Source organism: Gilbertella persicaria, assembly GCF_025201335.1.
Source record: "Gilbertella persicaria strain CBS 190.32 chromosome Unknown B0P05scaffold_53, whole genome shotgun sequence".
In the NCBI taxonomy this organism is placed as follows: Eukaryota; Fungi; Mucoromycota; class Mucoromycetes; order Mucorales; family Choanephoraceae; genus Gilbertella; species Gilbertella persicaria.
The window spans coordinates 39900-64934 of NW_026252014.1; the positions used below are offsets into that span (position 1 = coordinate 39900).

At 36.3% G+C, this 25035-nt stretch overlaps 9 protein-coding genes across 9 annotated transcripts; 3 read left to right on the forward strand and 6 right to left on the reverse strand.

Annotated features, from left to right (window-relative positions):
• Positions 1-10: 10 nt before the first annotated feature.
• On the forward strand, positions 11-2355 carry B0P05DRAFT_559084 (SacI homology domain-containing protein). The gene is made up of 8 exons (XM_051580215.1): positions 11-54; positions 104-222; positions 268-345; positions 392-651; positions 699-773; positions 825-858; positions 911-1684; positions 1730-2355. Exons 1-8 carry the CDS (start codon positions 32-34, stop codon positions 2317-2319), a joined length of 1953 nt encoding a protein of 650 aa, XP_051430764.1. The 5' UTR covers positions 11-31; the 3' UTR covers positions 2320-2355.
• B0P05DRAFT_559085 (Melibiase-domain-containing protein) lies at positions 2356-4668 on the forward strand. The gene has a single exon (XM_051580216.1). The coding sequence runs from the start codon at positions 2372-2374 to the stop codon at positions 4559-4561; it is 2190 nt and encodes a 729-aa protein (XP_051430765.1). The 5' UTR covers positions 2356-2371; the 3' UTR covers positions 4562-4668.
• On the reverse strand, positions 4569-5446 carry B0P05DRAFT_276080 (uncharacterized protein). The gene has a single exon (XM_051573416.1). The coding sequence runs from the start codon at positions 5381-5383 to the stop codon at positions 4742-4744; it is 642 nt and encodes a 213-aa protein (XP_051430766.1). The 5' UTR covers positions 5384-5446; the 3' UTR covers positions 4569-4741.
• A 266-nt stretch (positions 5447-5712) lies between these two features.
• On the reverse strand, positions 5713-6603 carry B0P05DRAFT_478458 (Gti1/Pac2 family-domain-containing protein; the record flags this gene model as incomplete). Its single annotated transcript, XM_051575021.1, has 2 exons — positions 5713-6386; positions 6432-6603. The coding sequence occupies 2 exons, from the start codon at positions 6601-6603 to the stop codon at positions 5713-5715; spliced, it is 846 nt and encodes a 281-aa protein (XP_051430767.1).
• A 4287-nt stretch (positions 6604-10890) lies between these two features.
• Positions 10891-11211, reverse strand: B0P05DRAFT_591084 (uncharacterized protein; the record flags this gene model as incomplete). The annotated part of the gene is made up of 1 exon (XM_051582868.1): positions 10891-11211. One exon carries the CDS (start codon positions 11209-11211, stop codon positions 10891-10893), a length of 321 nt encoding a protein of 106 aa, XP_051430768.1.
• Positions 11212-12379: 1168 nt separating this feature from the next.
• Positions 12380-13577, forward strand: B0P05DRAFT_559093 (mitochondrial carrier domain-containing protein). Its single transcript, XM_051580217.1, has 3 exons — positions 12380-12713; positions 12769-13109; positions 13162-13577. The coding sequence occupies exons 1-3, from the start codon at positions 12425-12427 to the stop codon at positions 13441-13443; spliced, it is 912 nt and encodes a 303-aa protein (XP_051430769.1). The 5' UTR covers positions 12380-12424; the 3' UTR covers positions 13444-13577.
• B0P05DRAFT_276129 (vacuolar protein 8) lies at positions 13522-16001 on the reverse strand. Its single transcript, XM_051573417.1, has 10 exons — positions 15840-16001; positions 15670-15792; positions 15510-15623; positions 15295-15417; positions 15127-15249; positions 14960-15082; positions 14784-14912; positions 14238-14735; positions 14048-14194; positions 13522-13987 (listed from the first exon to the last, which is right to left on the reverse strand). Exons 1-10 carry the CDS (start codon positions 15946-15948, stop codon positions 13917-13919), a joined length of 1560 nt encoding a protein of 519 aa, XP_051430770.1. The 5' UTR covers positions 15949-16001; the 3' UTR covers positions 13522-13916.
• Positions 16002-16119: 118 nt separating this feature from the next.
• On the reverse strand, positions 16120-16831 carry B0P05DRAFT_559098 (40S ribosomal protein S13). Its single transcript, XM_051580218.1, has 2 exons — positions 16405-16831; positions 16120-16249 (listed from the first exon to the last, which is right to left on the reverse strand). The coding sequence occupies exons 1-2, from the start codon at positions 16824-16826 to the stop codon at positions 16216-16218; spliced, it is 456 nt and encodes a 151-aa protein (XP_051430771.1). The 5' UTR covers positions 16827-16831; the 3' UTR covers positions 16120-16215.
• A 6805-nt stretch (positions 16832-23636) lies between these two features.
• B0P05DRAFT_591088 (uncharacterized protein) lies at positions 23637-24344 on the reverse strand (the record flags this gene model as incomplete). The annotated part of the gene is made up of 2 exons (XM_051582869.1): positions 23637-24172; positions 24227-24344. The coding sequence occupies 2 exons, from the start codon at positions 24342-24344 to the stop codon at positions 23637-23639; spliced, it is 654 nt and encodes a 217-aa protein (XP_051430772.1).
• Positions 24345-25035: the final 691 nt, after the last annotated feature.

The window sequence follows — 25035 nt, forward strand, 5'->3', positions numbered from 1 at the left end:
TTTGGTATTCTTTTTCTTTATCTTTTTCTATATGTTATTTGAGCAACTTGAACTGTAAACTACAGGTCATAAAGTCATTTGTTCCTAATTGTTTCTTACATAGACGAATTACCAATGAAGTATATCATTTTACACCACTGATAGAGCCTGCTAAACAAAACATAACAACACACCTGGAAACCTTGACAGTCTACCGAGACTCTGGCGAGTTAAAATTAAACGGTATGCAGCACAAATAAACATAGGCTATAGCTTATTGCATGATAGCTCCCTTTGCGCACGATGCGCGAGTTGAAAATGAATTATTAGTCCATGGTATACTAGGATTTATTCGATTACAAGCAGGTAAATGGATAAAACTCAATGACAAATGACCAAGTTATTTCTTTAGGCGAATACATGATTGTCATTACAGGATGTCAGCGAGTAGGCACATTAACATACGGAGAGGTGTTTCGTATCACCAATTTTCAAATTTTGCCTATTGCACGCACGATGCCTCTTTCAGGTCAATCATTAAACGACGAGCAAAAATATATTCAATTGATTGGAGACCACTTGAGTCAGAATGGCTTTTATTTCTCATACAAGTATCCCATTACATTATGTACACAAAAACAGACACAGACAATTGGAAATCATTGGCGAGATGTAAGGGAAAACACACACAATATGTATATTGATAGAACCATGGATAGGCAGACACAAGGTTCTTTTGGAACAGATATCTAAGTGAAAAACTCATTCATGCTACTATGGAGTCACATCAAGATGTAAGTCCTCTCTCTTTTTTTTCTGTTTATTTTATTTACTCCTTATTGTAGTTTAGTCGTTTTATTTTACCTGTCATACAAGGCTGTAAGTTACACAGAAAATTGCCAAGCATGATAGTTAATCTATGTTTGATTAGTTGTGGCCATCACACCAACAGTCATTCAAAACCGTGCAGTAACATTTGCGCTTATCAGTCGACGCAGTCAAGAACGTGCTGGCACACGCTTCTTTTCTCGCGGGTTGAACGAACAAGGCTTTGCTTCTAACTTTGTCGAAACAGAGCAACTAGTACTCTGCGACCCTTCTAAATCTCTCTCTCAAGACAACTTGATCCGCGCTTCTTATCTCCAGACCCGAGGAAGTTTACCTGCATTCTGGGGTCAAATTCCCAATCTCAAATACATACCACGACTATGGTATAATGCGAATATATCAGACGAACATGTTTTGAATGCTTCTCGGCTACATTTCGATCAACAAATGAAACACTATGGACCTCAAATCCTTGTCAATTTAGTCAACACCAAAGGCTATGAACAACCCATGGGTCAGTTATATGCATCAATTGTAAAGCAGCTTGCTGACCTTGATTTGAAATACATCCATTTTGATTTCCATCATGAGTGTCGCAAGATGCGTTGGCATAGAGTACAATTACTGATTGATCAGCTGGAGTCAGACCTTAGACATCAAGGTTATTGCTTACACGATGCAACTCAAGAACCTAGTCTGTGTCAAAAGCAGCAATCTGTCATTCGTGCTAACTGCATGGACTGTCTGGACAGAACCAATGTCGTACAAAGCACCATTGGTAGGTGGGTTTTGAATCGGCAATTAAGGGACTTGGGCATACTTCAGTCAACTGAAGTGATTGAAAATGATGAACAATTCATGCAGATCTTCAAGGATGGTAATTTATTGTTTACTATGATTTATTCATCTAATTTCTACTTAGTCTGGGCAGACAATGCTGATGCCCTAAGTATTCCTTATTCAGGCACAGGTGCACTCAAGACGGATTTCACAAGAACAGGCAGGCGTACACATAGAGGCATGATCAATGACTTTAATAATTCAGCCATTCGTTATATCAAAAACAACTATTTAGATGGTTCAAGACAAGATGCCATTGATTTGTTTTTGGGTAACTATAGAGTATCTGGCACAAGTCCCTTTAAGACGTCTTCGATTCAAATCAAATGGGTGCCTCTGTGTATGCTTATTGCCTCTGTCTTGTTCTTGATGACTTTGTTTCATTCCAGCTTGTTTTACATTGAGTCTTCGTTACTATATGTGCTATCTCTTTCCTTTTGGTTTGCAATTATAGTGACGTGTTGGCTCTATATCCAACAAAACGCATCTTCCTTTGTAGACTGGCCAAAATTAATACCGATTCAACAACCCCTTTCGCATCATGAACCGAACATTCTTCATAAAGCAACAAGTGATATTCGTAAATGGGCTATGAGACGCAATAGTTCTGCTGTACTCAACCAGATAGAGCAAGGTTATGAAATGTTACCTCCACTTAAGAAAAATACATAATTTTTTTTTCAATTAAAGTTCACCCTTTTTTTTCACACACATACATACTTTTATGCAGCTTCTCAAGCCAGAGATAACTCCTCATCAGTCAGAACCTGTATGGTTCTTGACAACCCAAAACACAACGTACGTTGTCGGTGTAGATAAAGAGACTGGCGTTGTATTGAACGCGTATTGGGGACCAAGACTTATGTTCTTTACCGATATTGAATATCCTATCAAGCTGCCTGAAACAGGCAGAAGTTCGCAAGACCCTGCTATTACCTCGGCCAACGAAGAATACCCTGCATTTGGTGGACTTCGGTATGGTCCTGATGTCTTGCGTGTCAAGTTCGAAAACAATACCCGAGAATTGGATTTGATTTATGTCTCTGGCGAAGTTCGCAATCATTTAGAATTAGTGATCACATTGGTCGATAGAACGCATAAAGATTTCCGTGTTGAGCTGAATTATACCATAGATATTGACAATGATTTAATCTTGCGTCGTGCTACACTTGTGGCCTATGGCCACAGCGAGAAATTTCAAGTAACAAAGGCCCACACGGCCGCATGGTATATTCCTCCTATTACTTCTTCTTGTCATCGAGAATTAGTAACACTTGCAGGTGCTTGGTCATGTGAGACTCAGGTACAGAAACATACATTGAAACCAGGTACTTCTCATGTACTTGGCTCAACAAGGGGTATTCCTTCTCATCAAGCCTATCCATGGTTTGCTGTCAAAGATCAAGACGATGGAGAACATGCGAACACTCAAGTTTATTTTGGCACCTTGGGGTGGAGCGGCAATTGGCAGATTGAATTGCACACAGATATTGAGGGCAGGCTTGTAGTAACGGGTGGTCTCCATGATCACGACTTTAGTTGCTCCCTAAAGGACACCACCCTAGAACTACCTACTTTTGTTGCCGGCTATACAGCAGAGGGGCTATCTGGTGCACGTCGTTCATTAGCTAATCATATCAGAACGAACAAATCAAGAGAATTCATCAAGGACCCTAAAGCATTGGCTCCTGTGCTTTACAATGGTTGGGAGGCTTATGGCTTTGATACTAATCTAAAGAATCAAATAGAAATGGCTACTAAAGCAGCTGCTATGGGTGCTGAATTGTTTGTTCTAGACGATGGGTGGTTTCATAAACGCAATTCAGATCGCGCGGGTTTGGGAGACTGGTTTGCTGACCATGATAAGTTTCCTGAGGGCCTTAAGCCACTTGCAGACCATGTTCACAAACTAGGCATGAAGTTTGGCGTCTGGTTTGAACCCGAAATGGTAAATCCAGATTCTAATCTGTATCGCGATCATCCTGATTGGGTCTATCATTACCCTGATCGTATTAGGCACCTTGAAAGGAACCAGCTTGTTCTCAATATCACAAAGGAAGAAGTAAGAACACATCTTATCGAGCGCATCGTGTCTTTAGTTCAGGAAGTAGGCATTGATTACATAAAATGGGACATGAATCGTCCCATTTCTGAAGCAGGTTCCTCATTGGGAGAGGCTGTCTGGATAGCTCATGTCAATTGCTTTCACTTGATGATCATGAAAATCAAGTTATCTACCAACCTTGTAGCTATTGAGACTTGTTCTAGTGGTGGTGGAAGAGCAGACCTTTCTATCCTTAAAAAGGTAGAGTCATGCTGGCCAAGTGACAATACTCGCCCTGATGCACGCCTCCATATTCAATATGGATCTTCTTTTGTGATTCCATCAGACTCTATGAGCTGTTGGGTTACTGACATGCCTCTTGACGACCCATACGCATTGTTCCCCATCTCATATCGATTCCATGTTTCTTTCATGGGTGCTTTAGGTATTGGTTCTTTCTTGAATAGACTCGATCAACAACAATTCGAAGAATACAAACACTGGATTGCCTTGTACAAGGTTCTTCGCCATGTTCTCCAAAAAGGGAATCTGGACTGGCTCGTGCCACCTTCTAACTCGCCTTCAAGTTATACAGCTGTCACCCAAACCAATACAGCAACAGGAAACGAATCTGTCGTCTTGGCCTTTCGACAACAAAGTCCATTTTGGATACCTTTACATCCTGTTCGGCTTAAACGATTGATTGCATTTGCCATGTACGATGTAACGATATGGCACGAGAGCCCCTTATGTTCTGTTTATAATGGAGCCTTATCTGGTGCTGCACTTATGCACAAAGGGCTCGATCTACCATATTTGACGTCCAAAGCCTACAGTAGTGTTGTTATCCATATTAAGCAGAAGCTATAAATACTTAAGGAAAAGAGAGGATCGTGTTAGAAAAAAGATTTATTATTTATAGTAAACGGAGTAAAATTATCTCGTTGTAAGCGCATCATATATACATAATAAAATGTCCTTTTTTTTGTGTTAATTTGAAAGGGGGAGAAAAAGAAATAGAACATATTCATAGAAGAAATAAAGAAAAGGTTATTTAAATTGTTGATCAGGATACATCACATGTGCTGAAGAAAATGGAATATTGTTATTCTGTGCTTGCTGTGTTTGATAAGAAGTTCTATAGGGGGTATAAAAGTTGGCTTTGTTCTTGTCATGGTATTGTGAGTTAGTGTAATCGTTTTCAGTAGGCGATGTGGTACCGTTCATTTGTTTCAAGTAGGAGGGTGAGTTGTATCCAAAATACGATGTGTTTGTGTTGGGTGTAGTGGTAGTATTTTCTGAGATAAAAGGTTTAGAGACTTCGTTTTGATGTTGAGAATTGGACCATATTAAACTAGAAGGAGAGGGAAGCGAAGGTGAGTAGCGATTATAATAAGTATTGCTGTTCTCTTTTTGAGGGGGGATCTCAATAAATGAGGGTATCATACGGTCAGTTTGTGGGCGATAAGTCTGAGTGGGCGAGGAGGAATTTGAAGGTGTAGAAGTAGTAGTCATGTAACAGCGAGAATTAGAGTCCATTACGTTTTCTTTTTGATAAAAGTTGTTACCGCCAGAAGTACGCTTGGGTTGATATATGTCTCTGTCTTCGTTGTTGAGAACAGGTACAAATGCAGAAGCAGAAGAAGCAACGGTTGTAGTCACCATGTTTTGATAAGCATTATTTTCTATCATGGAAGAGTTTGATTGTCTAACAAGAACGAGTTAGTTTAAATGACATAAATTGATATGATTCGCTTACCCGCTGAAACTATGGTGACGAACAGACATATGAGCAGCATCTCTAGCATCATTTCTTTCACTGTATTGTGTATGCATGTTATCAGCTGTAGTGGGAGAGTCAAAGATAGGATGGGTCAAGAATGAAGAGCGACGACGAAGAGATTCTTCTGAAGCGTCTCTCATGGCTCTCATTTGTCTTTTGTTCATGTTGGATTCAAGGCTCAATCTTCGAGAATGATCCACAGCTATAAACAGATTGTATGTCAATACACAATTGGATTTTATGAATGAAACGTACGTAAAGAGTGGTAATCTTCGTATTGAAGATCCTTGTGATGGTGATAACGTCTTCTGTAGCCGTCATGGAGAGAATAAGGTGTACCAGGCTTCATGTTACCATAAGACTTGCGGTAATAGGATTGAGTGGAAGATGAAGCAGAGGAGATGGTAGAAGAAGGAGAAAGGCTAGGTCGCTTGAGGATAAGTTCAGCAAATTCAACAGAAGGTGGAACACGAAAGCTTTGCTTCAAGAGAAGATCAGGAGCAATTTGTAACGAAGAAATCTCAGAAACAGAAGATGGGGTGGCTAACTTGGCATCAAGAACATCTGTCTTGGTATAGTAACTAATCAAGTGTTGAATGGATCCATTCAAGTGGATACTGATTGTCTTTTTAATAAGTCCCCCTTTCTTGAACTTGTAAGTATCGGTGAGAGAGCCTACCAAGTTACGCTCTCGGTCACGTTCTTCACTAGAGAGTTGTTCCTCCAAGCTATCTTCTGAGGCTGGGTCATAGATAGAAGTGGAAGTGTAGTAATTGGCCATGTACGATGTAGAAGCTTCCATATGTTGTTTCTGGTGAAGAGACTCACGACCATCGAGTTCTCTGTAAATTAAGAAGTTACCAAGGATACGAGAAGGGCTCCAGACAAGTCCATCAGTCCAACGTCTGATACCTACAAAAGAATAAGTATACATACATTTTAAGTAAAGTGACATACCTGATTCTTTTTCATCAAAGACATAGATAGTACCAGATCGAATAGCACCTCTTTCTCTGTCCTGTAGTCTACGGCTAATTTTTGGCAAAATGCCTCTGCGACAAGCTTCAAATATCAAGAGAGCATCTGTGGTGGTTTCGATAAAACCATTGAATGTTTCGTTGATGGGCATGTTTAAAATAGAAAGAATTGTTTGAAAGAAAGAAAGAAAAGAAAATACTTAATTTTGTAACATAAATAGAGGTGCTTATATATATTTCGAATTAAAGTTGCTTATTTGTGATCAATAGATTGAACCATTTCCTATACAAACGCGCACAATGCAGGGGCGGAGAAACAAAAATAGGGATGATAAAAAAGTTAGAAAAACCTTTTCTAAAGGGTTTCTGCTATTGACCGTCGTTGTATGACATTAAGCCGAACACGAAATCAGAAACAAGTGATTTATATATGAATGAAATAAAGTTCGTCTTGTTATGCAATGTCTTTATCAATGACAAAAAGTATAGCTTGTGTCTTTAAAATAACAACAACGCCATTACATAAAGCAAAAATAATGCGTTAATTTTGAACATAAAAAGAAAAAAATTTTCCTCTTGGGAATTGACATCTGTGCGTTAGAAATGCTTTCTTAAAGTGATCATCATTCTTAGATTATACAACAAACAAACCTAAAATAATAGGAGAGGGACAATTAGTCAAGTCCCAATTACACTCTAATTCTTTACTTTTTTTGGGTCAAGTTGGCCTCCTCTTGCCATTCTCTGCCTCTCTTCCCCTTCTAGATGCATATATGCTCCTTTGAATTGTTTCTAATATCGCCTCCTATTTAAGAAACAGGGATACTAAAAGTCTAACAGAACAGTTGCAAATAAAGTTTTCTAATGACATTCTTCTCCTATTTTTGTCAATTTGAAGAAAGACCAAGAAAAAAATCTGAAATGATACATGTTTGCTCTCGGATATCTTTATGATATTGTGGTTCCCTATCAATAAAGTTTGATTGAATGCCTTGCTCCTTTTTATCATAAGAAGAAATAATAAGGTTAGTTGAATTCCTTTTAGCTGACCTTGCTACCCATAGCCTTGGTTTATATCCGCACCAACTGCATATATGTATATGGACGTAATTACAATCAACTGATGCCCTTCGATCATTGTCAATAAGACTGTCATGATTCAAGTTGTTATATAGCATTTAGTTATGCTCTTTATGTGTAGCTTTAGTGTTGGCGGGATGATTGTTATATAGTTACAAGTGTGATATACTCAAGATGCACAATAGCATATTTTAGCACAAATATTAACCCTGATTCAAGTACACAATTTGAGAACTTTAAGATTTTTTTTGTTCAAAGAGAAATAAGGCATTTTACCATATTTATGCAGATTAGTTTTTTCTTGTGTATATACATGCATGTAAAAATATGTTTTTTTTTCTGGTGATAAACAGACGATCGAAAATTATACGAAACATGTTTTGTGCATCAGATTTTCGATGAGAACAAATTGGTATATGTTTATTCAAATAAGTTATTTTGTAGCAGTCCTTAAACATACTTGCGGCCATAGTCATGGAGATATGCAGACGATGTTTGTATATTGCAAATATTTAAATTTTTCTTTTTTTTTTTGTAGCTTACATTTAATTGACCATCATAATAAATATAAATGCGTCGCATGCATAATTGACTGTAAAGTGTAGAATAATAACTTACAAACTAATGACAAAATAAAAATAGCTCTTGTCCAAACTTGGTTAAATTAAGCTTTGCTTTTTTTCTTTTGTTTGAAAAGAAAAGTGTATGTGCGAATAAAACAACTATGAAAGTTACTCAAAAGACTAAAAAAAAACTTGAAATGGTGTAGTCGTGTATACGTTACACTCGCGTTAAGATACCGTCTATAATGACAGAATATTACAAAGAAAATAAGGGAGGCTTATAATTGAGAGCTCCAAAATGTTATCAAAAAAAGTTCTTTTTTAATTGAATCTTAATAGAACTATCTGTTCGATTTTGTTCTTTTTGCTGCAAGAAACTTTGAGTACAACATAAATTCTCTTTTCCCCTCTTCTCCTTTTTTGAGGCAAGAGAAAAGTGTATCTCAATGGGATGAAAGCCCACTGATGACCGTAGCTGTCTATCCTTGTCTGATCTTACGATCTACAAAGGAAACATGAAGTTGGCAAACAATTTTTTTTAGTCTCTTTTTTATTTTTTGTACCCTTTTTTTAGTGTCTTTTTTTTCTTGGGTCTTTAATTTTTCTGCTTCTGAAGAGGTGCATATTTATAAAAGCGTTAGTTTCATTTCCATGCCTTATCCCTTCCTCCAGGACAGTTACTTATGATGCAATTGATCTTTAAATTGAAACAAAGGTACTATTGAGCTGATACTTACTTTCAAAAAAAAATAAGGGGATGGGCAAAAGATGAGTTTTCTATCAAGATTTAACGAATATAGAAGTACGGTTCCGATTTATTTTTATTTAAAGGAGAATATACTTATTTTTTTTTTCTCGGGCTTGTTTTATTTAACCAAGTCCAAATGCTTAATAAAGTAGGATCTTGACAAAAAAGGACAGTTACACATGGTATCAATTGTGAATACTTTTTGTTTATGCAGAATAGAATTTACTTTTGTTTGTAGATCAAGCTAATCTTTGACTTGATTGTATATAAACTTACTCTTGTCATTAAATCAGAATTAGTCTATAGGGTTAAGATTTAATAGATACGGAGGATAAATAAACATGTTTGTAGCTTTTGCTTTTGAACTCTTCAATAAGCACAGCCACTTTGTGAACGAGCCTTATAGATACTCTTTTTTCAGACACTTGATGCCCTATAAAACTATAAAAAACCTATTGTCTTTAAATCGCATAGTCTGTAAAACTAAAATTTACGACATAGCTTCTTTTAAAGTCTATCCCAATGATTGCTACATGACTGTATAAAAAAGACTGTACAGAAGTCTTCTCCTGAGCATGCTATTTTTTGTTTTCGTTTATTTGCAAACGGCTTTCTACAGTCAGACCCCAATTTTGTCATATTCTCGGTTGGGCTCATTCGCATGACAAAGTTGAGGTTATGATGAAATCGAACCAGTGGCTGCGTTGATAAAAACAGTCCCTATATATAAATTGGTACCTGAATTAATAAAAATGTTAGCATCCATTTACTGTTTATTATACTCAAAAATGGCAGTTCAAAGAAATACTTTAGAAAACAGAACACTCTCTGGAAACTAAAATACTCCTACTACAATCTCATCTATCATTGGAAATCAAATGGCTAAACACTTAGCTCGAGTTATTTTTACTCAGAGACAACGTTTACAAATCTGCATTGAGTACTTTAATAAACCCAAAAAAAGCCAAGAGTACGTATGCCTTTGGTCAAAGAGAGAGTTCAGTCTCCTTCAATTGCCTTCACAATCAACAATTAGAAAGATTGTGAGCAAATATGAAAAGTTGGCTCAAATGTCTGATAAAGACCTTGACTCAAGCAGTAGTAAAGAGGCCAAATATCCAAGCCTCGAAGAAAAAGTCATGGAGCTTGTTGACACTATGGAAGCAGAAAACATTGCTATCAACAAGCATACAATCCGTGCCTTTGTTATTCATGCCATGTCTACCAACACTAGCTTAGTTGACAATGAACAAGCATTATGCCTATCAAACGGTTGGTTGAACAGGTGCATGAAGAGACATGATATTCGTTCGAGACAAACGAACGGCGAGGAAGGATCAGTGCAAATCAATACCGCTGCAGTATAAGGTCAAATGGATGGGCTGAAAGAGTTGATGAAACAGTACCAGTTAAAGGATATTTTTAACTTTGATCGTGTTGCTCCTACCAAGGTAATCTCTAGCCAAGGAGTCTCAGGTATTAAGTATGACAAGACTCGAATTACTATTGGTCTTCTTTGCAATGCAGATGGAAGTAAAAAGTTTGACCCTGTAATTATTGGAAAAACTGAAAGGCCTAGGTGCTTCAAGGGTAAAACTGGCATGTCATTATTTCTTCAACTTAAGTATTTTTCTAATTAAACAAACTATAGCTTCTGATCTCACTTATCCAAATTATTACTTCAATGTAAAAAGCTGGATGGCAATGAAAATATTTAGACGCTACTTCCGCTCCCTGGACAGTGGAATGAAAAGAGAGAAAAGAAACATTCTTATTCTTTTTGACAATGCTCCTGTTCGTGACCGTGATATGCAGCTGACCAACATTAAGTTCGGTTTTTTATCTGCAAATACTACATCCCATTTGCAACCTTTGAATGTTGGTATTATTGCAAACTTTAAGCAACAATACAAGGCTATGTAGTTAAGCATGCTGCGTACAAATTTATTGCAATCCAATCAACAAAGCAAAAAGATGCTCTTGTGGACTTAGATCAAGCAAATGACGTTGCTAAAGAAAAAATGAAAAAAAAAAATGTACGCTGTAGATCAGCTCCAGGCGATGCGTTGGACCAAAACTGCTTGAGATAAAGCCAATGCAGATGCGATCAAGGTTTGTTGGAGACACGCAGGCATCCTGCTTACAGTCTCAGATGAAGATGGTGACACTTCTGCTCCAGTTGCAGCAGACTTAAGCACTGAAGATGTGATGATCTGTTCAAGCAAACAGTCTTTTGACGAAGTTGAACTGGAGAATGAGGGAATCTGTAGAGACTCAAAAGAAGTCCCCAGTGTTGAGGAATAAGAACAAGAAGAAGAAATGACAGAGACAGCCAAACGAAAGTATTTGATAACATGCATGGAAGGCATCCTAAAGCATTACTGTGCTGAGAACGACAACCAGTTTATCATGATGTCTACTATGTCTCATGTTTTCAAAAATCTAAAGCAAGAAGAGGTTGATCCACACGTAAAGCAAAGTGAAATAACCGATTTCTTCAAAAAATAGATCACCTTAATCTCTGACTTCTAATAAAATCTATATATTATCCAATAATATTCTCTCAAAAAAATTCGATTTTGTCATATGGGATTTGGCAAACCGTATTCTAATGACAGGGCTCGCCATAAGGAATATTACCAGTATGCCGTAAGTCAGTAAAGACAGCCTTCATGACAAAATCGAGTTTATGACAAACTCGGGGTCTGACTGTACTTTTATGACGCAGCCACAGCTTTTTTGTTGTGTTCTATTCAACAGTCAATATAGTTCATGTTTGAATAAAGCAGCAAAAGTGCATTTAAGTAGTTATTATCAAAGTTGTCAAGAAATCAAATCAAGAAACAGGCTGACATATATCATAACAAAACTCAAGTTAATTTTTTTTCTGTTGACGTTTTTAATTTGTATGAAGCAAAAGTTAGAATAGAATTGCTTTTTTGATATTGATTAGAGTTAGTTTTCAGAAAATTGAGTTAATCAGCTTTTTGTCGGGTTCATTCTGAATCTAGCAGTGATTAGATTCTAGAAACCTTTTTATTGTAGTTATTAACCAGCATGCTCTAGCAGCAATTGTAAGGGAATAATGCAGAAGCAAAATATTTCTACTTCTACATCTTTGTTTCTTTTCATCTCTTCCCTCCTTTATTCATATTACATCTAACTGTCTTTCTTTTTTTTTATCTGTGTATAAGCTATAAGATACACTTCTTGTCCTCTGATCACAGCCGATTACAGCTTCGATCTTACCATCATAGCAAGTAACTCATACTCTTCTTATTTACTCACATGCGGTAAATATACATAGAAGACTTCTCTGCTTCATGGCCGCTGCCGCCATAAGTGCTTCAATGACATAAATTTGTTAGAAATGAAACCTTTCCTGTGGATGTGACCCAAATATGTCATTTCTACCATAGTGTTCAACTGACAAATGGGAAATAAAAAACCCGTCATTTACTTTTTTAAACCCGCCAATTGGCCACCGTGAGCAAAAACCAAAATTGGTTACGGTTTTGTGCCTAAAAAAATTTAAGAGATTCTTTCCACTTTTTTTCTATTCTTTTTCATTTCATAATTATTATGGCATCAGCTAAAAAGACCTACCCATTCTATTTCGGTGGCGCCGCTTCATGTGTGGCAGCTGTTGTTGTTCACCCTTTTGACCTTACTAAGGTGCGTCTTCAAAATACTAAAGGTAGTGCCAAACTTGGTATGTTTTCGACGATGATCAAGATCGCTCGAACTGAAGGTTTCTTCAACCTCTATGCCGGTCTTTCTGCTTCAATTCTTCGACAAGCCACTTATTCTACTGTTCGTTTTGGTGTTTATGAAAAATTAAAGGATCTTGTTCAAGCAAAGACTCAAAAAAGTAAGAAGGAAGATGGAAAAAATTAACAAAAGATGACTCATCCAATGAAAATTAGAGGCCAGTGTGCTTGAACTCTTGATGTGTTCTAGTATTGCAGGTGCTTTAGGTGGTGCCTGCGGTAACCCTGGTGATGTAGTTAATGTCCGTATGCAAAATGACGGACAGTTGCCTATTCAACAACGTCGCAATTACAAGCATGCCATCGATGGTGTTATTCGTATCTCAAAAGAGGAAGGCACAAGCGCATTGTTCCGTGGTCTTGGACCTAATGTAAACCGAGCCATTTTGATGACTTCAGCACAGTGTGTTTCCTATGATATGTTCAAGTACCTCATCTTGAACCATACACCTATGCAGGATGGTATTCCCGTCCATTTGACTTCTAGTGTACTTGCTGTAAGTAAAAATGCGTGATATGGGGAATTTGTATTGATCATTTGTACAATAGGGACTTGTGGCAACTACTGTATGTTCACCTGTTGATGTCATTAAGACCCGTATTATGTCCGCAAGCACTGGTGACCATAAAATGTCAGCTACTCAGATCATGAAACAAATGTTCAAGGCTGAAGGTGTGAGTTCATTCTTTAAGGGTTGGACACCCGCTTTTATCCGTTTGGGTCCTCAAACGATCATTACATTTGTTGTGCTTGAACAATTCAAGTCTTGGTATGATTTACTCCAATCCAAAAAGTCTACCGCAAAGACTGTTGCAGCTCATCAAATCTAAAGCTATCATTATTTACATACTATCATTTATTTATTTTTTTCTTTTTCTTATACACTCAAGATATCATTTCTTTTAGATTATTTTTAGAGATAGACTTTTATAAAAAAAATTTTTTTTTCTGTTTTTGCCCATCATTTCCCAGCTTTGTCCATCTCTGAATTAAAGTTTGGTAAAAGTCAGCTAAAATTAAGGAGTTTGCATGTGTCCAGATGGACTCATTTCGATTTTGTTCTTGTTTTTAACTTTAATCTTGTGAAATGGTTTTGCTTCAGTAACTTTGTTGTACAAACGCAAGCTTTGTTAGTTTAATTTCATTGTCTATCACACTCACACACAGACACAGAAATTATTTATTTGTTACCTTAAAGGTAAATTCTGTCTTATTTTGGATAACAAACACTATGTTCATTGTTTATCGAATAAATCATTCAAAACTCGTTTAGCCAAGTTATGAATATCGTTTTCGGTGTCTATTATCTCTTCTTCTTGTTGCTGGTTTGCAATACGTAAGATTGACTCGATAATTGTTTTAGACTTGATAATTCTTGATTTCATTTCAAGACCTAAGCAAAATGAGTATATAAACCTTTTAGGTTAATCTTACTTCCTCCTTCAATGAACTGCTCTATGGTCCAAACACCAATGTGTTGGAAAGCAGTCGTATTTGATTCTTTCAAAAAAGATATCAAAAAATCTTTGACACCACCTCTAGGCAACTCCCATGCCTTTAGGAAAGGCCCATAGTCTTCAACTAAGATTTCTGTAAGTAAACTAAATCAATTTGAGCAACTTACTCTTTGAACTCAAGTTCCCAATAGCAGCAGCAGCATTGCCTTGCACTTCATTGTTTCTGCATAATACCATTGGCAATAATACTTCCAATACACCCATATACAACAGACGAGATTTTAGCTCATCGCTCAAAGCCAATACTGCAATAGCCGCTGTCATTTCTACCTGAACACTCACAGGCACCTGCCGAATCAAATGTTTGATGCGCTTCACTGCACCTGCTTCCATAATGGCAAGCTTGTTGCGTTCTGAAGTAGCAGCCAAGTTTCTTAGTGTAGAAATGGCATGGCATTGGATCTCTTCATTATCTTCATAAGACAAAAGCTCAATTAAAGGATTGACAAAACCTTGATCAATGATAGGCGATTCATTGGATGGATGGATTGATATATTGCGAATACACGCAACAGAAGATAGAATGAGTGGTAGAAATGATGATTTGATTAGCTTTAATAGTGGTGGTAATCCTCCATGCTGAACGATCTCCAATTGGTATTTTTCTATAAAGTTGAGTTGGTCTATATTTTACTTTCGTTTTATTATTTTACCGTCAGAGGCCAGGTTTCTTAATGCAAGTGCAGCTTGGCATTGGACTTTGAGACTTTTAGTATCCATGAGTTGGATCAAGTACTGTATAAGCCTTGAATCTGATTGAGCCAGCTTAATACGGTTGGTACCTGTATTTACTCATGATAAGACAATGGCTCTTTTTCTATTTGCTTACCGTCCACAGCAATATTTGACAGAGCTGTTGTACAATAATATTGAACATCCGCATCATCTGAACCAAGTAAGCTTATTAAGACTGGAATGGCACCTGCATTCACCAATTGTTGACGATTTTCCTCTATACTAAAGTAAGTAAATACTTTTTTAATTTGAATTGCTTACGGTTATGTGTCATATTGAGCAATGCACCTGTTGCATTCCTTTGAACTCTTTGGTCTTTTGATCTTGCTAAATTAATTAGTAATCGCAAAGCTTCTGAATTGGCAATGCGAGATTTGTTTTCATCTATTAGAAGATATAAGAAACAATGCATTTGCATATATAAACTACCATGCGTGGCCAAATTGGTAATACAGCCTACTGCATTACATTGCACTTCGACATTGGATGAACCCATTTGTCGAATAAGTTGACTCAAACCACCCAACTTTACCACCATTAATTTATTTTCAGCTGTTGATAAGGAATGAGAAAGGGGGACAAGACGGAGGTGGTTAAAGGGGAGGATGTACGAGGTATGTAATAAAAAATGGTTATTGACTTACTGTTGACAGCTAAATTCCCCAATGCTGCACTTGAAGCACGCTGAACTTCTACATCATTTGATTGTAACAAAAACAAGATAGGGTCCAGCGTCTCACTTCCAACCTGTCTTACATCTAAACAAACAATGAGAAAGAGATCCATAAAATATTTATATCCTGCCTTTTTCTGTAATTTCAGCAAAAGCGAGAGCGGCCGATCTCTGTAGATCCACATTATCTGAATAAGCCAAAGTGGATAGAGCACACAATGGTTGACCATCAAAAAAGTTGGTATGGTCACGATCTAAAAGCACTATCAATCATACATATTCGCCATGTTTTTTTGTTTACTCTCAAGATATTGCAACAATTCTGTTATGGCTTCTCTCTCATTTTGCTGTAACAATGGCTCATATAAGCCCGAATTATCATGTTCTAAGCAAGATCTTTTAGAATGCATAAACAAGCATCCTTTTTAGTTTTGTTTGACTTCTTACTTGCACAACAACAAATGTTGCCCATATTTAATAAATGAAAAGAAAGAGAAAAAAAGGAGATTCATTGTCATATTTGTTTACATACTTTTTTTTTTGTATGTCTGACAATAAAGGGGAACACTTCTCCTTGAGAATTGTTTAAATATCATTAAAAAATTTATTGATTCAAAATCAGTAGGAGCATGTAATTCTTCCTTGCGCTTTTGAAAAGGATACTAGACAGGACCAGTTTAAGCAACCATAGCAGAAGCAGTGGCAGATTCACTATTAGAAAAAAAAATGGGTTAAGGAAGACAGTTACCGAGCTATTTTGCTTAAAAGCAAAGTCGACTCTCGACGTAATGTCCAATATAGGCAATAAAATGATTTCACACACACACACACGCTATAAATGTTAGTATTTAAGTAAAAAAGGATACTATTTCCAGGTGGGAGGGAGTTGACCAGCAGTCTTGTAGTAACGAGCAAGACGGTGGATACGAGATTCAATGAGAATCAAACGGTACTTGGAGTCCTTGTCCTTTCTGTTACGTTCCAAGTGCTTACGGATGGAGACAGCCTTCTTGATGAGGTGGTACAAGTCTTCAGGAACTTCAGGAGCAAGACCGTTGGACTTCAAGATACGGAGGATCTTGTTGCCAGTGATGGACTTGACTTGAGGGATACCGTGAGAGTCACGGAGAAGGACACCAATTTGAGCGGGAGAGAGACCCTTCTTGGCGTTCTTGCAGATCATATCAACAACTTCTTCAGAAGAAGTCTTGACCCAAGAGGGAGGAGTGCGACGGTAGGGGAGGGCACTGCTAGAGATACCCTTACCAGAAGTATACATACGACCCATTTTGAATGATTTTTTTGAGAAAAGATTGGGAGAGAAGGAAGAAAAAAAAAATTTAAATTTTGATAAAAAAAGAGTTAGAAGACAACCAGTCACTTTGGTGTGCACTTTGGTTGAACCACATTTCGTGCAAATGCAAGTTTGACATGTAAGTCTATTTTGAACTACAGCATACTCAAAATCAGAACAAACCAACCTCAATTAAAAAGCATTAGAGCTAATCATCGTCTAAAATTTGCTATAAATTATTAAACAGCCATTTGTGTGCCATTTATACTGAAAAATAAAGCGTAATCGGATTGAAAAATGGCTGATTTGCTTCGTAGTATTAAATGCTCCCAAAGCTAGAGATCTAATTGACAGAGACTTGGATTGACTCGTGCTAAAAGAGTATGATGGAAAGTTTTGAATCACAAAATATTAATTATTAGATAAGAATGCCTATAAAAGAGGATGAAGCAGTGAAAATTTGTCCTACTTTTAGACAGCCAATGTACCCTATATACATGATTAAACACTGAAAAGACATGAAATGTACAAAACTTGCTCGATTAGTTCCATTCGACACTGAAAATAGCGCAGTTTGGCTGTGGAAATAATTTATCTGCTCTTAAGCAGTACTTTTGATTTCAGATGAAGGCATAACAGCACCAACAATACTTTGTCTGAAAACTATTTTCCTTTTTTTTATCAATAGCTTGATTTGGATCAGTATTGACTGAGAAACCAAAATTCAAAGGTTTTTTTTACCAACGCATAAAAGTATGTATATCTCACACTAAGTGCAAAAAGACCACTTAAAATACTCAATCAATATGATGACTGCAAGCTACATCCACATCCTAAAACTTGGTGTTTAAGACATACAATGGTATGGGCAGCATTGTAGCAAGAGAAGAGGGAGGGAACGAGGAGGAGAAGGAGGAGAAAAAAAAGGGGGAGGGTTTATATGGTATACATAGGATGCATTGGCTCTTTTTTTTCAGGAGAAAGGCGTCATTGATCTTACTAGTTTATGCAAAGGACGTTTTACTTCTTGAAATGGATGTACCTTCTCTAGTAAAAAAAAAAAAAGTGTAGAAATCCTCTTGATGCATTGATCTAGTCAAAAAGAGGGTGTATCTTTCAAAAGAGCAGACGAATACGCATGGTTGTACCACTGCGCAAAGATAGCATAACGTCCGCTTAGACCCGCATAAATGCTTCGAATACGCATAAAAAATGTTTGATATCATCTACGGTACCTTTAGAGTTGATTTGGACAAAAAGAAAAGGCGACTTGTAAAAAACGGTCAAAATGACCTTTCGACCAAAGGGTACTACTCATGGAAAAAGCTCATTTTGACAACTTCTCATCTTCTTTTTAACGTTACAAGACAAAACATAAAGCTACTAATAAGTTCAAGTACTTGAAATGTGCGCAAGATGCTACAGTTTTTGATCGAAGTGTTTGCTTGTCAGCTGTACTATGAAAATAGTAAGATATGAGCAAAAAACCTTTTAAACTTTTTTTTTCACGTCGGCGCAGTTTCTCACCAGCAACAATGCTATTTTCTTTACACCAATAGGCTTAGAAGACAAAGATTACTATTTTTCTTATTACACCAAAGCCAAATAGCTGCGTCTTTATGCAGCTCCAAGCAGAAGCTCAATTTTTGATGCGGCTAGAAGAAGAACCGGAGTTGTCTTCCGTTTTCAATCTTCGTTCGCAGCCATCTAGTATGTCTTATGTTCATTTACCTTACATTTGCATTATAGAATGCCTATATTTCTACTTTCTTATATTTCCTTGACACTCAATGAAGATAAACCTCTTTAAAATAGTCCATTGACAACAATTTTTATATGTCATTAGAGCAAAAACACTCAGATCTGAGCTTCAATGAGTCATTTTCTGATGCGTTATTGCTCAACAACGAGACTATAGAAAATACTATAAAACTATTATAATACATTTATTAAAACTTTGATATCATTTATGCCGACATTCAAGTATGCCATTTGTATACTCAAAAAAATATTCTTTGAAAAATAATACAAAAACATTATTTAAAATTAAGACCATTACCTTGAAATAAATCAAAAATATTCTCTACAATGACAAAAAATAAAAAAAAAGTAGAAAATTTTTCTTGTTTTCAATTTTTCTGCTTAAAATTAATAAACGACCCTACCGAATAATAGCCTTACTGTTTTAGTCTGAAAGAAGAGGTTGCTGGTCGGTAGGGTCGTTTATTAATTTTAAGCAGAAAAATTGAAAACAAGAAAAATTTTCTACTTTTTTTTTTATTTTTTGTCATTGTAGAGAATATTTTTGATTTATTTCAAGGTAATGGTCTTAATTTTAAATAATGTTTTTGTATTATTTTTCAAAGAATATTTTTTTGAGTATACAAATGGCATACTTGAATGTCGGCATAAATGATATCAAAGTTTTAATAAATGTATTATAATAGTTTTATAGTATTTTCTATAGTCTCGTTGTTGAGCAATAACGCATCAGAAAATGACTCATTGAAGCTCAGATCTGAGTGTTTTTGCTCTAATGACATATAAAAATTGTTGTCAATGGACTATTTTAAAGAGGTTTATCTTCATTGAGTGTCAAGGAAATATAAGAAAGTAGAAATATAGGCATTCTATAATGCAAATGTAAGGTAAATGAACATAAGACATACTAGATGGCTGCGAACGAAGATTGAAAACGGAAGACAACTCCGGTTCTTCTTCTAGCCGCATCAAAAATTGAGCTTCTGCTTGGAGCTGCATAAAGACGCAGCTATTTGGCTTTGGTGTAATAAGAAAAATAGTAATCTTTGTCTTCTAAGCCTATTGGTGTAAAGAAAATAGCATTGTTGCTGGTGAGAAACTGCGCCGACGTGAAAAAAAAAGTTTAAAAGGTTTTTTGCTCATATCTTACTATTTTCATAGTACAGCTGACAAGCAAACACTTCGATCAAAAACTGTAGCATCTTGCGCACATTTCAAGTACTTGAACTTATTAGTAGCTTTATGTTTTGTCTTGTAACGTTAAAAAGAAGATGAGAAGTTGTCAAAATGAGCTTTTTCCATGAGTAGTACCCTTTGGTCGAAAGGTCATTTTGACCGTTTTTTACAAGTCGCCTTTTCTTTTTGTCCAAATCAACTCTAAAGGTACCGTAGATGATATCAAACATTTTTTATGCGTATTCGAAGCATTTATGCGGGTCTAAGCGGACGTTATGCTGCTTTCATTTGTAGAAGAAACAGAAGATCTGCAAGAATAGTCGCCTTTTTTATTGCCAAAACATTTATCTGTCTGCAGCCTTTGCTACATGAACAAGGTATATGTCATCAAGTAGCTTATTTGAATAGAGTATCTTGACAAAAAACATTTGATTCGTTTAAATCAAAGAAAGATAATGTTTGCTCAAAAGTATCAAAATATTGAAAAGTTTTATGATGCACTAAATCTGGCTCAAATGACTTTACATTGCCATTTATTCACAGCTTTAGCTTAACACCCCGTTTTATCTATAGTGTAAACGCACCCAACCCAAAAGCTGCAATCTTATCTGCATGATTTAATACAATTAATTCAATGGGCAAATGTCTGACAATAGATGATTTATGCCTAATTACGCAGTCAGCTTCTTATTGATAAAATGTTTTAAGGTAGGTACGCAGTCTTAGATATCAACCGGTCAGCCACACTGAGCATATTGGAGATTTACCGGTTCATTTAATCGAGATTCTTGTCTGGCTACAAACCTAAGCCTACAATTATTATCAGATTATCACTTTTTTTTGGTTAACTTTTTATGCTTGTTTTCTCAAGGAGTTTGTTTAGCTTAATGCATGAAATATAGTCCAACTTGGTCTTTCTTTCTCTATATAATAACCAACATGTATATGCATGTAGTACTATTGATTCAGTTTAGGGTCTATCGTTTTTTTTTCTTTTTTGCCTAATTAACATTGGGTTTATTTTGTTTATTTTAGAAAGAGTTGGACTTCATGTTTAGTCTTAGTAGAAGGAAAAATACTCAAGCTAGCCTGTGATGTATATAATCAATAATAAACGATACGTGTGAACATCATTATCAAAAGGTTGCTTGTGATAGGTTATTTACATTCACACAAAGATCATATGCTTTCGTCGAGCCCCCTTTGTAAAAAGTGTAATATGAAAAAGGACTTTAGGGATAAAAAAAGTGCCGAAGCTTGCCTCTGGGAACAGTCTCAAGATTAGAAAAACCTGAATTGCTTTATTAGGGTATAGCTTTGATAATTTTCGTATTTTTTGATTCATGAATAGTATTTTACCGATAATCTAAAACGATAAAGACATTTTAGTTATACTTTTTAGAAAAAACTCTGTCATTCACAGGTTGAGCAGGATGCCACTCTGCTCATTTGCAGATAGTTCTTTTACCTTTCGACCATTAACGTATTACGAGATTTTTGTTTTACTGTAGTTTGACATTAAACTCCCATAATATTGCCTAGTATCACCTTACAAATGATCCTTGGTTATATCTTTAAATTGCATTAAAGCATGCACAAGATTTTTTAAAGTTTAGAAAGATCTATACAAGTGTACTTGCGTTTTTCAATCAAATAATTGATCATCAACTATCTTTATAGCTCTCGCAAATGAAGAAATACACTCCATTATTCGAAACTCAAGTTTGATTTAGACAACACTTCTACCTACTTTTGAAAAAATCATATTGCGCATTGCATACATTTGAAAGATGCAAAAAAATGCTTCTTTTTTCTTATTCAAGTTGTTATTTTTACTAAATTAACAAGCCGAGACCAAAGCTGAATTGCCAAAGTATATTGCTTGTGATACAAAATACTATGCTCTTATAAAATACTATAAAGAGGTACTTTGTTTGAATCTGTAAAAAAAAAGAGATCGTCAAATCAAAGTTCGAGAAATAAGACTCAGATTAATATGAAGAATGATATGAAGTCTTGGCTGCAGTAATTGTAACCACTCATTTATTTACTTAAATTGCTGTCTCCCCGGTTGAGCTTTCTGTATCTTTCTCTATAATTAAGAATAGAGCAAATAACTGTAAGTGACCGAGACGATGTTCAATCATGACTTTTTGTAGTTTAAAATTCAGTGCAGCATGCTTTGAGCTCTTTGTAAATGAATTATACCTTGTATGACAATAAAACGTTACAAATTAAATTACAACATTGACGGAGACACAAAGTGTCCGTGTTACTCTTTAGAAAGTGTAACTGTGCTCTGATGTTTGCTCAAGCCGATCAGGCTTTTTTGGGATTGACACAGTGTAGCATTTGATGACAAGTATAAATACCTTCATGAGTTGTCTTTTTTTTCAAGTTCAATTCAAACAACCAACTAGTTCTCAAGTCTTGAAAATGGTTTACATTCCTTCCATCTCTTCTTCTCTTGCTCTCATTACTGTCCTTGCCTCTGCTGCCCAAGCTGCTACTATTTGTACAGTTGCTACTGGTAGTAGTGACGCTGCTACCGCAATTACTACTGCTTTTACCAACTGTGCCAATGGTGGTACTGTTGTCTTTACTGAAGGTGCTACTTACAATCTCAACTCTTTGGTCTCTGTCACTGGTTTGAAGGGTACTAAGGTTCAATTCTACGGTACTCTCAACTTGCCTGCTTACAATACCAAGTACGACAATGAAAACGCTTACTTTACTATCAAGGGTGATAGCATTGCTTGGGATGGTGCTGGTGTTGGTACTATTGTTGGTGGTGGTCAGAAATGGTGGGACGCTGGTGATAAAAAGGCTCCTACTGTCTTGAGAATTACTGCCACTAGTTCTTCTTTCAGTAACTTCATTATCAAGCAGGCTCCCCGTGCTCACATTGGTATTACTAGCTCCACCGGCGTCACCCTTAATAAGATCACCATGAACACTGTTTCTTCCAGTAGCAATGATGCTCACAACACTGATGCTGTTGATATCTCTAACTCCAAGAACATTGTCTGGACCAACTCTGATGTAACTAACGGCGATGATTGTTTGGCTATTAACGGCAACACCTCAAACGTTACTCTCAGTGGCATTTCTTGCACTGGTTCTCATGGTTTCTCTGTTGGTTCTCTTGGTAAAGGTGGTGAAACTGACGTTGTCTCTGATATTACTGTCAAGGGCAGTAAGTGTACTAATTGTCAAAACGGTGTTCGTATCAAGACCTGGCCTGGTGGAAAAGGTTCTGTCAGTGGTATTACTTTCAGTGATGTTACCCTTACCAATGTTGACAACCCAATTCTTATTACTACTCACTATTGTGATAACAACCAGAAATCCTACTGTACCGGTAACGATGCTTCTTCATTGACCATTAGCGATGTTGTTCTCAAGGATATCTCTGGGTAAACTGATAGATAATAGGGTGTGACATGATAACTAACCTATTTTTTCCCTTTAGCTCTGTCTCAACTGCTGGTAACCCTATCCTCAATGTTAACTGTTCCACCAAGACTCCTTGCTCTGATTTTACTTTGACTGATATTAGCATCACCAAGCAATCCAAGACTAAGTCTAACATCTGTACCAATCTCTCTGGTTCCAGCAAAATCTCTTACTGTAGCCAATAAGGCCAGTCGAATAAGAAAAGCAAAATACCAATGATAATGGAATCAAGAGTATAACAATATAGCAAGAGCGTTCTACTTGATTTCAATAAAAAAATACCTTAAATAGTTTCTGTATGTGGAATTGATTCAGAAATTTAATGAGCATTTGCTCAAGATGATCATAGTCTTAGAATGTAGAGTTATTGAGAGAGGCGATAAACAAAGGCAAAGTCACTTTTATTTTGAATTAGTTACATTTTCCGTTAATGCAATCTTCTTTGCAGTCCCATTGGGTGGGGCAACATGCATTCTTAGGGCCATTACCTTTTTTCTTGTCTTTGTAATCACTTATGCAAGTAGCAGTAGGTTTTCTAGAAGTTGCAGTCTTTTTTATTGTTGTTGCTGTTGTTGTTGTTGCTTTAGTGGGCCCATTGCATTTACCGTTAATACATTCCTCCCAACAATCAGCTTGAGACTTACAGCAGTCGCCTTTATAGCCATTGTCCTTTTTCTTTCCAAATATTTTTTCTTTATTTGAGCAGTTAGGAATAGCGGTGGTTATGGCCACAGTAGTCGTGGTCGTAACATCTACACCAGCACAAGTGTAATACTCATGCCCGTCTTCATTCCTTTCTTGATAAACACATGGTATAGACATGCCAGTATCTGTAACAACAATGTGTGCAGGCATACCATCCATATAGTTATTGGTATAGACAATAACAGGAGAAGCAGTATTAGCACATACACCCCAAGGATTTATTACGTGCTGATCCCGCTCTGCTGTGGTAGAAAGAGACATGCAATTATATGAACAAGTACCTTCCTAAGGACAACCAAAGTAATTCTGACGCTCAGGAAGGGGTGGAGGGACGATATAAACAGAGAAATCATGAGCAGCACATACTGTTTGGATAGCAGCCAGACCAAGATAAGCAAGAATGGCTGTCTTCATGTGAATTGGATTAAAATAAAAGCGAGTGAAAAAAAAAGAAGTAAAAACTCGGATAACCATTAGAAAGAGAATTTATTGAGTGATCTTCAAAGTTTCAAGCTTAGACTGGTCGTGCTCAACTGCTTATTCAGATTTCTTCCGTAAGTTTGTGCGACTTCAAATAAAAGAATCTCTGGTAATCGGCTTGATCTTGGTACTGCGTCTGACAAATGTATGGAGGTGAAGAGAGCAAATGAAATAATCACCTTATTTAAAATATGGCTACAAGCAGCAAACAATGATCAATTTAAATTTTTGAGTAAATGCGATCGTCTGTTGTACTACTTGATATGTATCTCGGTTAACGAACTTTTTTTGGATGTCATAACTTTGGCAAAATCAAGACATCGGATGTCCATTTTTTTTTAAAGAAAACTCTCTTGTATGTATATTATGGTGCTGATCGAATGAAAATCGAGGGAGGGAAACTGCATTACTCTTTATAATTAACATTTATTCCGTTATGAGATGGCTTGCTGATCTTCCTTTTTCTTTTTTTACATATTTATACTCTGTTAGCTCAATTCGTTTTCATAAATTGTTCTTTGATTTCTTCTCTGTTTATCACTGGCAATTGTATCTGTTTCATTCTAAAAAGTAAAATAGAAACTTTTGAATAAAATGAGTAAATGGAATATGATTATTCAATAGT

Coding starts and splice junctions, on each gene's coding strand:
- B0P05DRAFT_276080 (XM_051573416.1), bottom strand. CDS start 5,383: ATGATAGAAAATAATGCTTATCAAAACATGGTGACTACAACCGTTGCT.
- B0P05DRAFT_559098 (XM_051580218.1), bottom strand. CDS start 16,826: ATGGGTCGTATGTATACTTCTGGTAAGGGTATCTCTAGCAGTGCCCTC. Junction 16,250..16,404: donor CTCCCTCCCACCTGGAAATA/GTATCCTTTTTT, acceptor TTTTTCTAATAG/TGAATCTGCCACTGCTTCTG.
- B0P05DRAFT_559085 (XM_051580216.1), top strand. CDS start 2,372: ATGCAGCTTCTCAAGCCAGAGATAACTCCTCATCAGTCAGAACCTGTA.
- B0P05DRAFT_559093 (XM_051580217.1), top strand. CDS start 12,425: ATGGCATCAGCTAAAAAGACCTACCCATTCTATTTCGGTGGCGCCGCT. Junction 12,714..12,768: donor TCAAGCAAAGACTCAAAAAA/GTAAGAAGGAAG, acceptor AATGAAAATTAG/AGGCCAGTGTGCTTGAACTC. Junction 13,110..13,161: donor TGACTTCTAGTGTACTTGCT/GTAAGTAAAAAT, acceptor TTTGTACAATAG/GGACTTGTGGCAACTACTGT.
- B0P05DRAFT_276129 (XM_051573417.1), bottom strand. CDS start 15,948: ATGCATTCTAAAAGATCTTGCTTAGAACATGATAATTCGGGCTTATAT. Junction 14,913..14,959: donor GTCAAATATTGCTGTGGACG/GTAAGCAAATAG, acceptor GAGTAAATACAG/GTACCAACCGTATTAAGCTG. Junction 13,988..14,047: donor GCAGTTCATTGAAGGAGGAA/GTAAGATTAACC, acceptor AATGAAATCAAG/AATTATCAAGTCTAAAACAA.
- B0P05DRAFT_559084 (XM_051580215.1), top strand. CDS start 32: ATGTTATTTGAGCAACTTGAACT. Junction 652..698: donor TTGGAAATCATTGGCGAGAT/GTAAGGGAAAAC, acceptor AACCATGGATAG/GCAGACACAAGGTTCTTTTG. Junction 859..910: donor TTTACCTGTCATACAAGGCT/GTAAGTTACACA, acceptor ATGTTTGATTAG/TTGTGGCCATCACACCAACA.